Here is a 14532-nt window from a genome sequence, read left to right on the forward strand (position 1 = left end):
AATTTACATGAAATATGCTGCCAGGCTGAGAGACCTCACAGAGACAGATTTATTTATTCTGAGATCATGTGAATCACTATCATTGGACAGAGGCCAGTCAGAAAACTGTTACATTACTCGTCAAAGTGATTTTACACATCTGAACTAATTTATAATTGTCATAGCAAAGGAATGAATACGTATGCAATCAACATACAGTCACCTTGATATCTGCAAGTTCTACATTTTCGATTTCGCCTATTCATGCAAATTATTAATGATTTTTTCTGCATGCATGGAGTGGCGATTTGCCTATTCAAAGGTTGTGCATTACGAGAGTAAATGCAGACTCCAATTTGCGCATCTTCATCTTGTGAATCTACTTCACCCAACTTGCATCAGTCTCTGTATTAAAGCCATATTTTTGTTAACATGTTTTTCCATCAGGAAAGCATTACAGTGGGTTCGCCTTTTCCGCACGTTTGAAATATGGGTTTTTAAAATAACGCCACATACCCTTAAGTATATTTTTGTTTTAATTATGTAGCGTGAGTAAAAATAACGCACGCCGCATAGTTACGCTGTTGGCCGCCCAATGCTTATGGCACGAGTGTCGCGTTGGCGTGTTAAGAATGCTGGTACACGGTGATGCTGTTGTTGAGAATTTTTTTCTCTCTCACATTTTCTCTCACTCTCAAATTCCCTTTACAGTAAACATAACTGACGTTTACTAATATTTTATGTATTTTTTTGTATTTTATTCATTTTTATGTATACATGTCTGTGTAAACTGTGTTTTTATTTTAGACATGTTACAAGTTGATGTATTGAAGGTACTGTATTTAGTGTATGGCAAGTCTCAACATTCGCGTCTGTAGGGTGTAAGTAGGTTCAAACATACCAATGTGGAACACAACTATAGTATTTACCATTATTTTAAATAGGAAGAATTCATTTAAATTACACGACATTTACAATATGCGCATAAATTGAGAACCCTCTGTATATATAGGTTCTGTTGACTTAAAAGAAATGTTAAATAACAAAAAAAAACCTCTGTGGTACCCTAAGTTATCACAGACGCAGTTGTCGTGTGTCTCTTGTGGAAAAGGATAACAAAAACAAATAGAATAAGAATTAGACAAAGTGCAGAAGCAGGAGAGCGAGTTGATTGAGTGGGAAGCAAGTGGACACTGCTGAATCTCCATCCTCGACCCCTACCTCCTCTCCGTAATAGCCAACAAACCCACTTTTATGTCCAGCCCCTGTATGCAAGCCCCTGTATTTCAACTTGTATTGTGTGCTGTACATTTAATTTACTTTCTTGTCTGTTATTACTGTGCTGTTATAATAGCATAGACCAAGTAGAATTCAATTCAAAACACTTTGTTGATCCCCAAGGGAGCAATTTAAGCAGCAAGTAGTGCAACATACCACACAATGCAAATAATCCAAATAAAACAACATTACTAAGAAAAAATATATGAACAACAACAAAGGGATTATAAAAATGATTGTGAAAGTAACAGTGTGCAATATATAAGAAGATATTAAAGTATCTACTTTTGTAGACGGGCTCTATCCAATAGAGATCATAGTGATAAAACGTCTTTACATTCATTGTTTGCAAGCCTGATGGCCTCTGGAACAAAGCTACATTTCCTTTTATTTGCCTTGCACTGTGGAGAGCGAACACATCTTCCTGAGGGCAACTGTTCAAAAGACTGATGCAGGATATGGGATCGGTCTGCAATGATGGCTAGGCCTTCCTCAGGATCTGCCAGACATAAAACTGTGCCAGGAATCTTAAAGGCTCACCAATGATTTTAGAGCTGAGGTTTACAACATTTTGAAGGCTGCTTTTGTCTTTCTGATCAAGTGAAGTGAACCAACAGATAAAAGAAAAGGTTAAAATGCTTTTGATAAAAGAGCAATAAAATGTTGATAGAATTATTTTTTTGGACTCCAAAGGAACTCAAATTTCTCAGACCATATAAGCAGTACTGGGCTTTGTTCACAATTACATCAGTGTTCTCAGTGAACTTAAGTTTATCGTCAAGCACAGGTGCGCAGGCATTTGTAACTGTGAACTATACCACCACAGTCTGTTGTGGGAACTATATTGCTTTGTTTTTTTTTAAACAAACAATCATTTATTTTGTTTTTGACACATTCATCTTGGTGTAAGAAGTATCAGACCAGTTGACAAATTTGTCCAGAATGTGTCCAAGTGTTTGCCCAGGCTCTGAGAGAAGAGAGACTAATACAGAGCCATCAGCAAACTTGATGGTATAACGATTTTTCATAGTTGCTCCAACAGTCATCAGTATGTGAGGTGAAAAGCAGGGGAGAAAGAACATAGCCTTGTGATGAACCAGTAGAGGTATAAATGGAGTCAGATGCCAACTCATTAAAAAGTTTTTTTAAAGAAGATTTTGGTCAGAAAACTAATCATCCACATGATAAGTTGATATTCTAATTTAAAATGTCTGATAAGTGTTTCTGCATTGTGTTAAAGGCTGATGAGTCTAGCTAAATATTTTTTTCTGCTGTATATGTTTATAAAGAACATCTAGTAGAAAAAGTGTAGCATCACTATTTCCCCTTCCAGGACGGTAGGCAAACTGGATCTGACTCTGTTGCAGCCACTGTCTGTGACTTGATTATTTTATCAAGAGTCTTCATCACTGATGGAGTCAGAGCTTTTGGCCTTAAGTCAATGAGAGCTTTAGGTCTGTTCTTGTTAGAAGTACAGTAGGTAAACCTGTAGAGTGCTTCCAAAAAGCCGGGACAGTGCCAGTGTCTACAGAGGTGCAGAAACACTCCACTCAGTTTTTCAGCACAATACTTTAGTGTTCTGTCACACATTACACATACAGTAGTGCTGTATTTACAATAGCAATAAAAACAGGATCTAAAAAGTAAAAAATGCATTCTACTAAGATTAAAAAACGAATGCAGGGTAGGCCATAATATCATAACAGAGATCTAAGTTTTGTGAACATGCAACATCTTGAACTATAGGTGGGAAACAGTTTGCCAGTTTGACTTTTAAGCTTTCAGCATTCATTTTCAAAATTACTTACTACCAATAAATGCTAACACAATAACAAAAATGTTACATTGGAAATGCTTGTTTTGGCCTCATTCACATAAAAAGGCCCTAATTCGCAAAATCCCCATTTGGGGAGACTTCAGGGTATCTAATCCTCATGAATACCAAGGTTTTAGTGTATTTTCATTTAGAGTTTTTCTTTGCACTTTTAACTCACGTTTAACTTCTTTCACCCATAGAAGTAATTCAGTTTGTGGATTCAATACTCACTTTAACAAAAATGTGTTTCCTTCATTTTCAATTCAACAAAATGGAACATTGGAAAAGTGTGCTTACTGTACGTTTGCAAGGCACTGCAAATATTGTAATTTCTTTGAATGTGATCAAGACCTAATATAAACCTGCATGTCAACAGATAAAACAATTAATTATAGGTATAGATGAGCTATAACCATGTCCTGACACAGAACAGCCATATGTTTTTGTAATTCCTCTATATTAATTTTTTTCAAAAATTATTTTTTAAACTGTCACCTTCTATTCTGGCAATGCTTTGTACTTTTTAAACAAAAAGTGTCTGAAAGCTAAGGGCCCTGAAAGCTGAAATCCTGGCCTTTTTAAAGAAATGTTTGATTGAGATCCTCAAATCAATTAAGTAGAAGCAATAATACAAGATTTGCTTTATCCCATTTGTATCTTTCATAAATATTTACTTTTACAAAACATACTGTATATAACAAAAAATATAACAATACCATTTCTGAGACAACAAAATGACAAAATGAAACAATAAGGAACAGGTAATACCTTTGTATTACTGTAAAATATGCTGATGACTTGTGTTTTATTTTGCACACAATGTTTCATCTACTGTATTTCTGCCATAAACAAAATGTTATGTTATTTATACTGATGGTGATTTATAAATGAGAAAAAAAAGATGTTGCAGTGTTTTATCACAGTAATATAAACACGCAATCTACATGTATTTCTTTGAATTACTTCAAATGTGTGTGTAAGTAATTGCTACCAGTATACAGTACATCTAACAAGGGCAGGCTGGGCACAAATATTTGCTTATAGGATTTTGGGGAAATGATTTCTGGGAAAATTTAAAGTACAGATGATGTGAAAATGTGTCATGTATCTGATGTAGGTATCACCATAAAATGCTGGTCATTGTAAAAACATATTACAATAGCAACAAAGTATATTTTGTGATAATATTATTTATAATTCTGGAACTGTTAATGTGGGAAAAGACCATTAATCTTTCTGCTCCTGTTCCCATAGGGAAAATTTATTCAGACTATGAAATATGGTGGGCATTACTATGGGCTGGCCAGGGAAGCCATTGAGAGTACAGCCAGGGAGGGCCTCGCCTGCTGCGTCCACATGGAGCTAGAGGTAATAAAATCAGAAAGGATGAAATCACTAGAAATGTGCTGTACATTCCCAAGTCAGTATTTGATTGTTGTCAGCAACATAATGGTCATCACATAAATTATACTCGTATGTACTCAAACTCTTCACATTTATGCTCCCTCTTCACATCCTAAATCCTAAACTAGCAGTTATGAAATTGTTCTAATTTTTTAATATATTATTTGCATAACCTAGGACTCTTTAACAAGAATATGTGTAATATTAATGTGGTTGATCATATTTACTGTACATGCATATGAGCACATGTAGATGATCTATCAGTGTTAACACACGTTAAAAATATCATTCTTGAACTTTGTTCAAGCTAGCCTTTTTGTCTAAGGCAGAGGAATCAATATTGATCCCATGCCTGCAAACATCTAGGCACTTATTGATAGGGAGTGATGTGGTTGCAGACTCAAAAACTTAACACTCCTTGCTGATGGGGAAAGACAGGGTGGGCTCAAGTAGGTTGAAGGAGCACTTTCCCTGACTTGTTCTGGAAGCACCATTACATGGTGCCTTGCCTAGTTTGAAATTTTGACCAGGCAAAATTCTGGCTTTTTACGTCATTGCAGAGGGCAGAAGCTATTAGTCCAGCTTCCCACCCATGGACCCAACAGCTGCAGCAATAGTTCTCTCTTTCAGGATTATTGAAGGACCCTGCTTGATGCAACAAACAGAGCCAACTCACTGAGTCATTTCATAAGAAATCCTTTGTAGTACGTACTGAAGGTACTCTAGCACTGAATGGTGTAAACCTTCTTCAAGTTCATCAGGCTGCCCATTTGGAAACTTCCACCTACCTTTGAACTATATGTTCAAAAGTTTGACTTTTATTTAGCGATACTGTAGATTAGAACCTTTGCCATTCGCAAGCCATTAGTGAAAAACCACATTGCTGGTCTTGCCCTATGCCTTTGGACCCTATGGTTACGTGGTTTAGAAAGCAGTTGCATTTCCCCATTTCTGAGACCATGAGGCCACTTGTTCTAAGATACAGCCCTATTGGTTGCTTAGTTAGTTTTAGATTCTCTAGATCAACATGGATGAAGTTTTCAAGCCCATGGTAATATTGTACATATATTTGTAGGTCCCCAGTCCCTGGTGTATTGATAGAACATTTTCCCTGAAGATGGAAAGAAGTCCAATAAGTTGGGAAGAAACCTGTGCATGTAGTACTGACGATGCATGTAAAATTCCTCAACTAGCAATAATGGCAATCACAGCTGAAGAATCAATACTGATCTAAATGACAAAGATTGTAGTCAGAACAGAAAAAAATAATGAGAATAATCTGTTTAGGAGGTTGGTCTAGATGAACAGTAGCTCCCAGATCAGCAGCCTCTTTGTAGAGTCTCAACTAAACTCTCCGCTTCAGTAATCTAAGTCAAGGATATAAAAGCACAAACAAATGCTTCCATGGCAAAAAGCTCATCACATAATTAAAAAAGTACCCAGAAAACAGTAATACAGGAAGGGGAGTAAAGAATGAAGTAGTGTTTTATCAATATAATTATTGATATTGTTTATTGTTCCTTGTGTTTACACCACGCCAGGTTCTCATATTGTAGAATCCACATACAAAAAGCATATGTTTCAGGGGGCTGCCAAATTACTGGTTCCCAAATGAACCAGTAAGAAACTCTTGCTGAGAGCACAGGTTGAGCCCTATGGCTAAGATGTCTGTGGTTTTGAGTCAACTATAATTGGAGTGCCTCAAGCAGCGATGAAATATTGGCAGAGTACTGCTAGGGTAGGGTGGACTTTAGCTTGCCAGAGTCTCCTTAGCTTTTGGCAACACAGCGACTCCTGTGACATGCCAGGTACCTGTGAGCTTGCAGCGATGTCAGGGAGGTAGTAATTCAACTGTAAGGCACTATTGAGCTTGCAACATGTCAAAGGAGTGGCTGTTAAGCCATAGCTGTAAAACGATCTTTTGACAAGATTGGAGATTCCATATCGGCTGGGCATAAATAATAAAAGTGGTGATGAATCCAGTTTAAAAAAAAATAATAAATAAATATATATATACTTCTGTATCTAAAGAGACAATCACCAGCAACATCCTGGTGTCTTTATCCTTGTGTGCAGGAAAGTGCAGCACTCATGGGAAGAGGGCTGCCAGTGCACTGTCCTCATTCTTAGTTAACTGAAATAGACTGAAACAGCAGGAGCTTTTTGAATGCCACATGTTTATCCTGTTACCCACTGAGATGCCTTACTGGCTGAAAGGTTTGAAGTTAATGAATTCTGATTCACAACTTCCAAGAGCAGGTACTGTAAGCATGACAGCTTGACTGTTATTGATGAAATGTAAATAAATACAGAAATTTCCTTTCTGCCTTTTTTTTTGGATGCAGCATTCCATATGATGTCTACTCAGTGTGAACCAGTTGTCTTTGTAAGTATTCATATTGGCAATGTAACAATAATGAAGTTTTCTTTGATTTTTATCACAGGGTGTGCGGAGTTTAAAGAATACTTATTTTGAGCCGCGTTACATCTTGCTGATCCCCTTGGATAAGGAGGAATATGCCAGACGCCTTAGAATGAGAGGACTGTATAGCAGATCCCAGATTGAGATCGCAGTTTCCAGAATTGACACCTATATCAAAATGAACAGGGATTATCCTGGATACTTTGACACTGTTATTCCATGTGGTAAGGTTTACTATTTATTTAAAGTTAGTTTTTTATTTTTAGTAGTAGTAAGGATGTAAGCAGTACAAATTAAGAATTATGTTAGTTTTTTTGGTAGTGCATATTTGCATTTTGTTTCACTTAATATTTTCAGTAGTTTGGTTAGATCCTAATGAATATGATAAACCTACAGTACTAAATGTGTAGAGTGTATTTGGCATGTCTTGTCTAGAGAAGGGAATGGCAGCCTAGCTGTGAGGACAGGCTACACAAATCTGCCCTCACCATTGGGAGGATAAAGCTAGGGAGCTGCTGCAAGGGTGTAGAAGGGGAATGCGAGAGAGATACTTGAAGGGAAGTCCTGGCTGTGAGAGGAAGTGTTCGGGATCAGGATCTGACCTGCCTTCTGAACTTCTGTTATTATAAATAAATTTTATGGAACATATAAGATCAACAATTGAGAACATACTGTATGTTCTGTCCTTTGAATATTGTAAGGAAAATAGGAGATTAGTTCTTTGGAACGGTATCTGCAGACCTGATTTTGGTTTTTTTTTTTGCTTGCTTAAGACATAAAAATGAGCTGTAGAGAAGTATTATCCTTCAAGACTGCTCCCTAAGAGTACTTTATTTCACTTCGGGGAACAATAAAAGAAGTACACACACAAAATTTTATAAATAAAAATAATAAATCCAATATCTATAGCTAATTCCTACAATGAAATTTCATGTATAATATGCAAATCAGCATTGATTCCTTCAAATTTCCGAAGCTGGGGCAAGCAAGGCTGGGCCTGGTTATTAGTGGGATTGGAAATCTTTAATGAAAAGCAGACTGCTGCTGCAAATTGGGTTTATGGAGCAGTCAATACCCCAGTATGGTGACCGGGGACAGCATGCTGCATTTATCCTTCGGATGAGTTATAACAAGATTTAAGGTTTATACCAAGGTATTGACTACTTGGTTTCTAAAGATGCAATGACACTGTTCATAAAACAAGAGGTGTTAACCCCTGGTGTCCTGGCTAAATTCCAGTCTGATTTTGCACAATCTGGCCTGTCTAAATTCCTCCCTTAATTTAATAGTGAAGCATTTTGCTGGAGCATAATGGCTTCCATATGTCACTCAGGTTGGTGCTGCACTTTAGTGGTGGATGAAGTGGGTCAACTCCTACACCTAAGGTAATTTAGGTGTCTTTTTATATTAAAAGTAAAATATATTCTATATTATTTTAAATATAGAATAAAGCATAAATAAAGCTTAATGACCATAACTTACTCCTATTACTTTTTTAATACTACCTAGTAAAGGGGCTAAATAAGCTGAATGACCTTCTTTGGCTTGTAAGCTCTTTATGTTCTTATAAATACCTTTGCATTTAAATGTAAAAGAATCAATCATTTTTATTTATTTTCATTCAGATGATCATGTGGAGGCATACGTAAGTCTGAGCCAGTCAGTCAGAGAGTACTTGGGTCTGGAAAATCAAACGACCATTGAAAATGCCAAAGCAGCAATGGAGGATGCCTACAGTGGTGAGCATTATTTTAAATGGAGTGAAACTGATGCCCAGCAGGTCTAATCTCACACAGCTGGTCTGATTTAAGTGAACATATTTTGAAAAAGACAGTGTCTTTAAATTAAACCCCCCACAGTTCATTTGTGTTATCTTAATTGTTTAGAAAGAATTTTAAACTTAAAAAACTCATGAAATTTACACATTTCTGACAGATACAGTAAATCCCAATTTTATTGATGGTAATGTTAAGAAATATTTGTACTTTTCTGGTCTGCCACATAAAACATGTTTTGTAAGGGTCTAATGTGATTGCAGAAAGAAAAGAACTGTTTTCTGTGCTGTTCTGAGATGTGAGGACGTTTGTATTATTTGTATGATACTGTACTTAGCTGTATAACATTTTTCGTTGATGTATTTTGAGAGCTCCATTCATCAGTTCATAATGTACTGTAATTCCACTGAGATTGAGTGAAAAGACCTCATGGTCAACGAGGGGCTGTAAATAAGACTGAAGATTAACATTATTTTCTTATTCACCTGAAAACAGCTTGTGAAAAAACCCGGCTGCACTACTACTGATCTCACACAATTTTTTTGTGATCATTTATGCTCTTCATTTACTATACTATACCAACCATTAAACCCCATGTGGCATTTTCACATTTTTATATAAGAAGGAAAGCCCCTTAATCTGAAGGCATGAGAAATACAAAATAATTTTCATATTGGAAATAAAACGTGTCTTCTGATAGAACTCTAAAACATTAAAATGTGACCCTCTGTGCTATAATGGTAGATGCTAAGAGCATATTAACGTTTTTTGAAAGATTGGCCCCATGAATCTCCAGTGCAAGAGAACATGAGAGACTCACCCTGTGGCGTGACTGTCAGCAATTATGCTCACTCAACTGGAGCCAATGAACTTGTTGACCCAGCCAGCAGGAATTACTCTGTCAAGGTGCAGGCTAAGCTCTCAGCTCAGAAAAGTCCAGCAGTAAGTATCCAGTCAGGTTAGCCCAATATTAAAATGATGTTTTTTACACCATAACAAGATTGAAATATTTCCTGTTTTTTTGCAAAGGAAATATTACGATGTATACAAATCCTTGATAGTTTTGATAGTTGATAGAAAATAAAGACATTCAAATTCAAAACTGATGCTATCACAGATAAAACTCTTTACAGTTTTTGTATGGAAAAGAAACATCTGTTACATGTGTGTTAGGTTGCATTTCATTGTGACATTCCATCACAGGAAAAGCAGCGATCTGAAGAATAAAAATGCATTCCAAACACCAATTGCTATGAGACTGTCCAGTATTCTGACACACACCTGCAACAATTTGTTATTATGATTCATACTACCAAAGGGAGGTTGAAGGGCTTCCACTGCTTACAATCTTGTCTTATTAACTGTGTTGTGTTTAACTGAACTTGTGAAATTTACAGCAAGTTCAAAATCTTTTTTAAATATGTTTGATATTTCAGACGCCACACAAAACCAGCAGGTTTTATGTGAAACTTAAATCTACAAATGATTCTGTTTTTTTTCCACTTCAATGCAGGAAGAGGCTTCTATTCGGAGAAGACAGCAGGCGGTCAGGGAGGCTCTGCAGAGAAAGAGCCCTAGTACTTACACTCAGCTCTTCACAAGGTAATCTGCATGTGGAGAAGGATTTTTATTAAATGTTATTAAGAGGTCTTAATAAATAAGTAATTTGATTAGTCACTTATCTTAAAAAGGACAAAATCCTTCTCTCTCACTTGTCTGATATGACTGGGAAAAGTGAGGGCCAATGTTTGCACAGTAGCAGTAGTAAGATCCTAACCCGACCTGAGTAAAGGCTTAATGGCTGGACCAATTTTCGGGACTGAATTTTCAAGAAAATGACCAGCAGTCAATGTCACAATATAGTATGCAAAAGATATCAAGAAACAGAAATATAGTATGTCAAGAAAATTGTATGAGTTCGAATCTAAAAGACAGGAGTGAGCGTGTTACAGCCTACAACCCACCTTCACCATTGGATTTCTCCTTGAAGAACCAAAACCAGTTAGGTATTCAGAACTCCAGCGACTTCACCTGCGTTTCGCGAAGGAAGTTGTAATTTCACATTTGCGGAACTAAGTTTCCTTTTTAAATCTACCAGTTTGTCGCTCTTGTTAATTTGGTTACATTTGTGTTAGGAACTAAAGGTTGTTGTCCTTTTACAATCATTTTAAAAGGCAGGGTCATCTGTGGAAGATTATTTAGTCTGTAAAATGTTCCTACCCTCATAAAGTCTAATATACTGTACCATTATGAAGACATGTTCGCTTCTGAGTGCATTGGGGTGTCAAGGTTAGAGATCTAATGGGAGAGGATTGGATATAAGATGATGTATTCAAGCTGGTGTTAAGATTGACTATAATTTTGACTAAATATTTTAGCCCCACTAATTAACAGTCCCTCCCACCCATTCTTTATAATTGGGTCCTGTGTTTGATTACAGCCTGTCTCCTTCATTATATTGTATTTCCATGTGAACCCTGCGTCTGTATAGAAATTCACTGGATACTGCATTCCTCACAGTCCAAAGACTCTCTGGGTTAACTGGAGTTCCTTATTTGCCCCCTTTATGCATGCAAGTGCATCAGTTTGGTTTGATTTCCTGTCCAGAGTGTAGTCTTGCCTTTGACACTGTTAACTGCCAGAGTGGGCTTTGGCTTACTGTGAATCACTGAGAATAAAATGGTTACATAAAAGCGATGGAATTATATGGAAATATCTTAAGCATAATAAAAACCTTTCATTTTGACAATGTTTAATAGATTTTTAGTGTGACTCTTTCACATACTCAAATCTTTATCTTCTATGTTGTATCATAATGGTTTAAACAATGATGTCATGAGCCTATTGTCACAATTTCCCCTCTCTCTGTCTTTATTCCTGCATGTGAACTACATTTGCCAGATATTAGAATTCATATCTAACGTTTTAAGAAAGGGAGCAAAACATTGAATGTATCATGACTGTTCTAAAAAACTTTCCCATAGAGGCTGTGTTAATCAGGAAAGCTCAGCTCGGGCTTAGCATGTTAACATTAAGAACCATACAGTACATGATTCAAATGTCTGCATGCTTAAAATGTTTTGTCTGGTTATGGATATGACAGTAAACTGTGGGGCAAAATAAATCATAAGGTAAATAACTTTTACAATTTATGATATGTTTAAACTTGCTTCTTATCACATTGTTTTTGGTACTTAACCTGATATGTTTTTGAGTTTTGGTTTGGGGTTTTAGCAGTATATGAAAGGGTGCCTTTTTTCTTCAGAGTCACTTCAGTAGCTTCTCAATGGATTGCGTCATGATTTATCCTTTTGATCCTGCATTTATTATAATTTGTATGCTCAACTGCATTTTCTCTAACATAGAGTAGACTATGTTATAGACTATAAATAGCGTGTTTAGATACTGACCATGATCAAGCGATGAAAGGAGCAATCTGTCAGATGCTAGATATTTAATGTCTATGTTTTTTTTCCCCTTGGGTTGCATTTTTTACAAAAAACATCACTATTCATTATATGTGAACAAGTGTGCAACACAGCCTTGGGGGACAGCTGTGATCAGTTTCTAGTACATATAGTAGCAATAGACAGGTGAAAACAGCTCAGCTCACCACTGAGGCAGGAAAGGCTGTCCTGAAATAATATTAGAAACCGTTTTTGTAGCTGAGGGGCTGGAATCACACATGCAGCTTCCTAGTATCTAAAATAAGTTCTTCTTAAAATAAAACTGTATATTTTATTTCAAATGATCTAAATGGAAATTTAATGTATTGAATGTTTAAATTAGAAGGTTAACTTGTACCTATTTTGTTAGAGGGATTCTCCTACAGTGCTCAGCAGGGGGGCATTTTCAGGCTTGTTAAAAAATAAGGCCTTATAAACATATAAATGTGTATTATTAATCAATGATAGGAAGATTTGCACAGTGGCACAGTGGTTAGCATCCCTGGGTTCAAGTCCAGACTTAGGGTGCTATCTGTATAGAGTTTGTATGTTTTCCCTATGTTCATGTTCGTGTACGTTCCCTGTGGGTGCTCTAATTTCCTTCCACAGTCTAAAGACATACTGATAGGTTAAATGGCTTCTGGTAAAATTGGTGTGAGTGTTTGCATGTTTGTGTCTGTATCTCCCCTGCAATGGACTGGTGTCCCTTACAGTATGTACCTTGCTTGTTGGCATAGGCTCCAGCTGCCCTGCAAACCTTTATTAGATACAGGTATGCGGATGGATGGATGGAATTGATGGGAATTGCTAAATCATTATGAGAATTGATTAATCATTTCAAGTTTGTCCTTAGACTTTTACAGTATTCTCTGATTTCTGACAATGAGGGAGTTATCATTGAATGTAACTCTGAGTTTAAGAGCTGCTGTGTTATATTTTATGGGATGTGAGTGGCATCAGTGTAAGTGTCATGGAATATGAACTACAAAGCTATCCTAAGAAAGGGATCGCACTAAATACAGTACTTCAATGTAAAACGGACTGTATAATAAAATCTGTAGGACTTCACGTTTCAGCAATTAAGTTTCAAAGAGAGATTTGAAAACATTTAAAATTTCTGATCTCATAGGGAAGTGTATTACACTGCCTAAGTGGAGAACACTAGGAGAAGGCTGTCACCCACAGTTTGTAGTCTTGTTGAGGGTACAAATAAAGAGACCTGTCAGAAGACCGGAGAACTTGGAAAGGGATGTAATTTTCCAACTCACAACTAGGAGGAGAAGAAATTCCCTTAATTGCTTCTGAAGGCTAGTTAGAAGTCTAAATGAAATTTTAAAAGAAGCTATGACAAAGATTTCAAAACAAAGGTTACATGTTTACCATAAGAAAGAAAGATTACAAATAAAAGAAGATTACAGGGGGACCCGATTCAAGTATACAAAAAGATTCTGACAGAGTTGTCCCTACAGACGTCTTCCTAACTCACATTGAAACGCAAACCAGACAACACCAGTGAAAACTAAACTGAAGTGCAACAGGAAACACTTCTTTAAACGGCCACATTGTCGAAAACAATGACATTGCTTCTTTCAGTAAATGGCTGGATGAGATAGGTTTGCTGCTATAATCCAAGCAGGATGGTTGGGGAAACAAAATGGCCTCATCTCATTTGGAACCTTTCTTAATGTTCTTATATCCTGATTTTGATGTTAAGGCAATGTTGGTGTTTCTTCTATTCAAATTAGTACTTTTGTTGTTTATTAGTTATATTTTTTCATCCTTTAGATGTCCTCTTACAGCTCCTGCATCTTTAGGACCACAACAGCTTCTTGTAGACCCAGCCTCCTGCTCCTCAATGGTGCCCAGTGCCAGCAACATCACACAGAATCACAGTCTCTCTGCAGGCAGTTTGGCCAGCAGGTGAGTCTCCATATATGCCTGTGGTGTGTCATTACACATTAAGGTCTTGCTATGTGTAACAGCAAAAATATAAGGATTTCCCAGGTTTTTAATCACAACCTGACAATATCCTCTTCTGTGTCCTTTTAAATTGTTTATTTTACTTGGAACGGACTTGTTATTTTAGTTTTTTGGAACATATAAAAAGTTTTTAATATAATCTGTTTTTTATTGGACTTAATGTCGTTCTGTAGCTTTGTACTTGTAACAGATTAAGATTTATTTTTTATATTTATTTAGAATTATAATATTCATAGCCTTCTATGGAGAATGGCACATTATGTTTTTATTTACAGTACAGAGATGTGTTCTTTAATAGCATAAAATGAATTGGTATGTCAGAGAGCTGGGATGTCTTTAAAAGCATATTATTTCATGGTATGGCTCTCAGCTTTTCAGTCTATGAGTTGATATTGCTGTGAGGAAAGTATGTCACAGAACATAAAACGACTT

The 14532-nt window shown here is 36.4% G+C and overlaps 1 protein-coding gene across 1 annotated transcript in view; it reads left to right on the forward strand.

The window, feature by feature from the left end:
- Positions 1–14532, forward strand: part of lrguk (leucine-rich repeats and guanylate kinase domain containing) — a 37798-nt gene that overhangs the window by 17517 nt on the left and 5749 nt on the right. The window contains exons 13-18 of the mRNA XM_088923438.1: positions 4328–4441; positions 6922–7123; positions 8525–8638; positions 9450–9616; positions 10188–10276; positions 13906–14040. Of these exons, the coding sequence (XP_088779564.1) occupies positions 4328–4441; positions 6922–7123; positions 8525–8638; positions 9450–9616; positions 10188–10276; positions 13906–14040 (821 nt within the window). The remainder of the gene's footprint in view (positions 1–4327; positions 4442–6921; positions 7124–8524; positions 8639–9449; positions 9617–10187; positions 10277–13905; positions 14041–14532) is intronic.

Source organism: Atractosteus spatula, chromosome 8 (assembly GCF_055471065.1).
Source record: "Atractosteus spatula isolate fAtrSpa1 chromosome 8, fAtrSpa1.hap1, whole genome shotgun sequence".
NCBI classification, from domain to species: Eukaryota; Metazoa; Chordata; class Actinopteri; order Semionotiformes; family Lepisosteidae; genus Atractosteus; species Atractosteus spatula.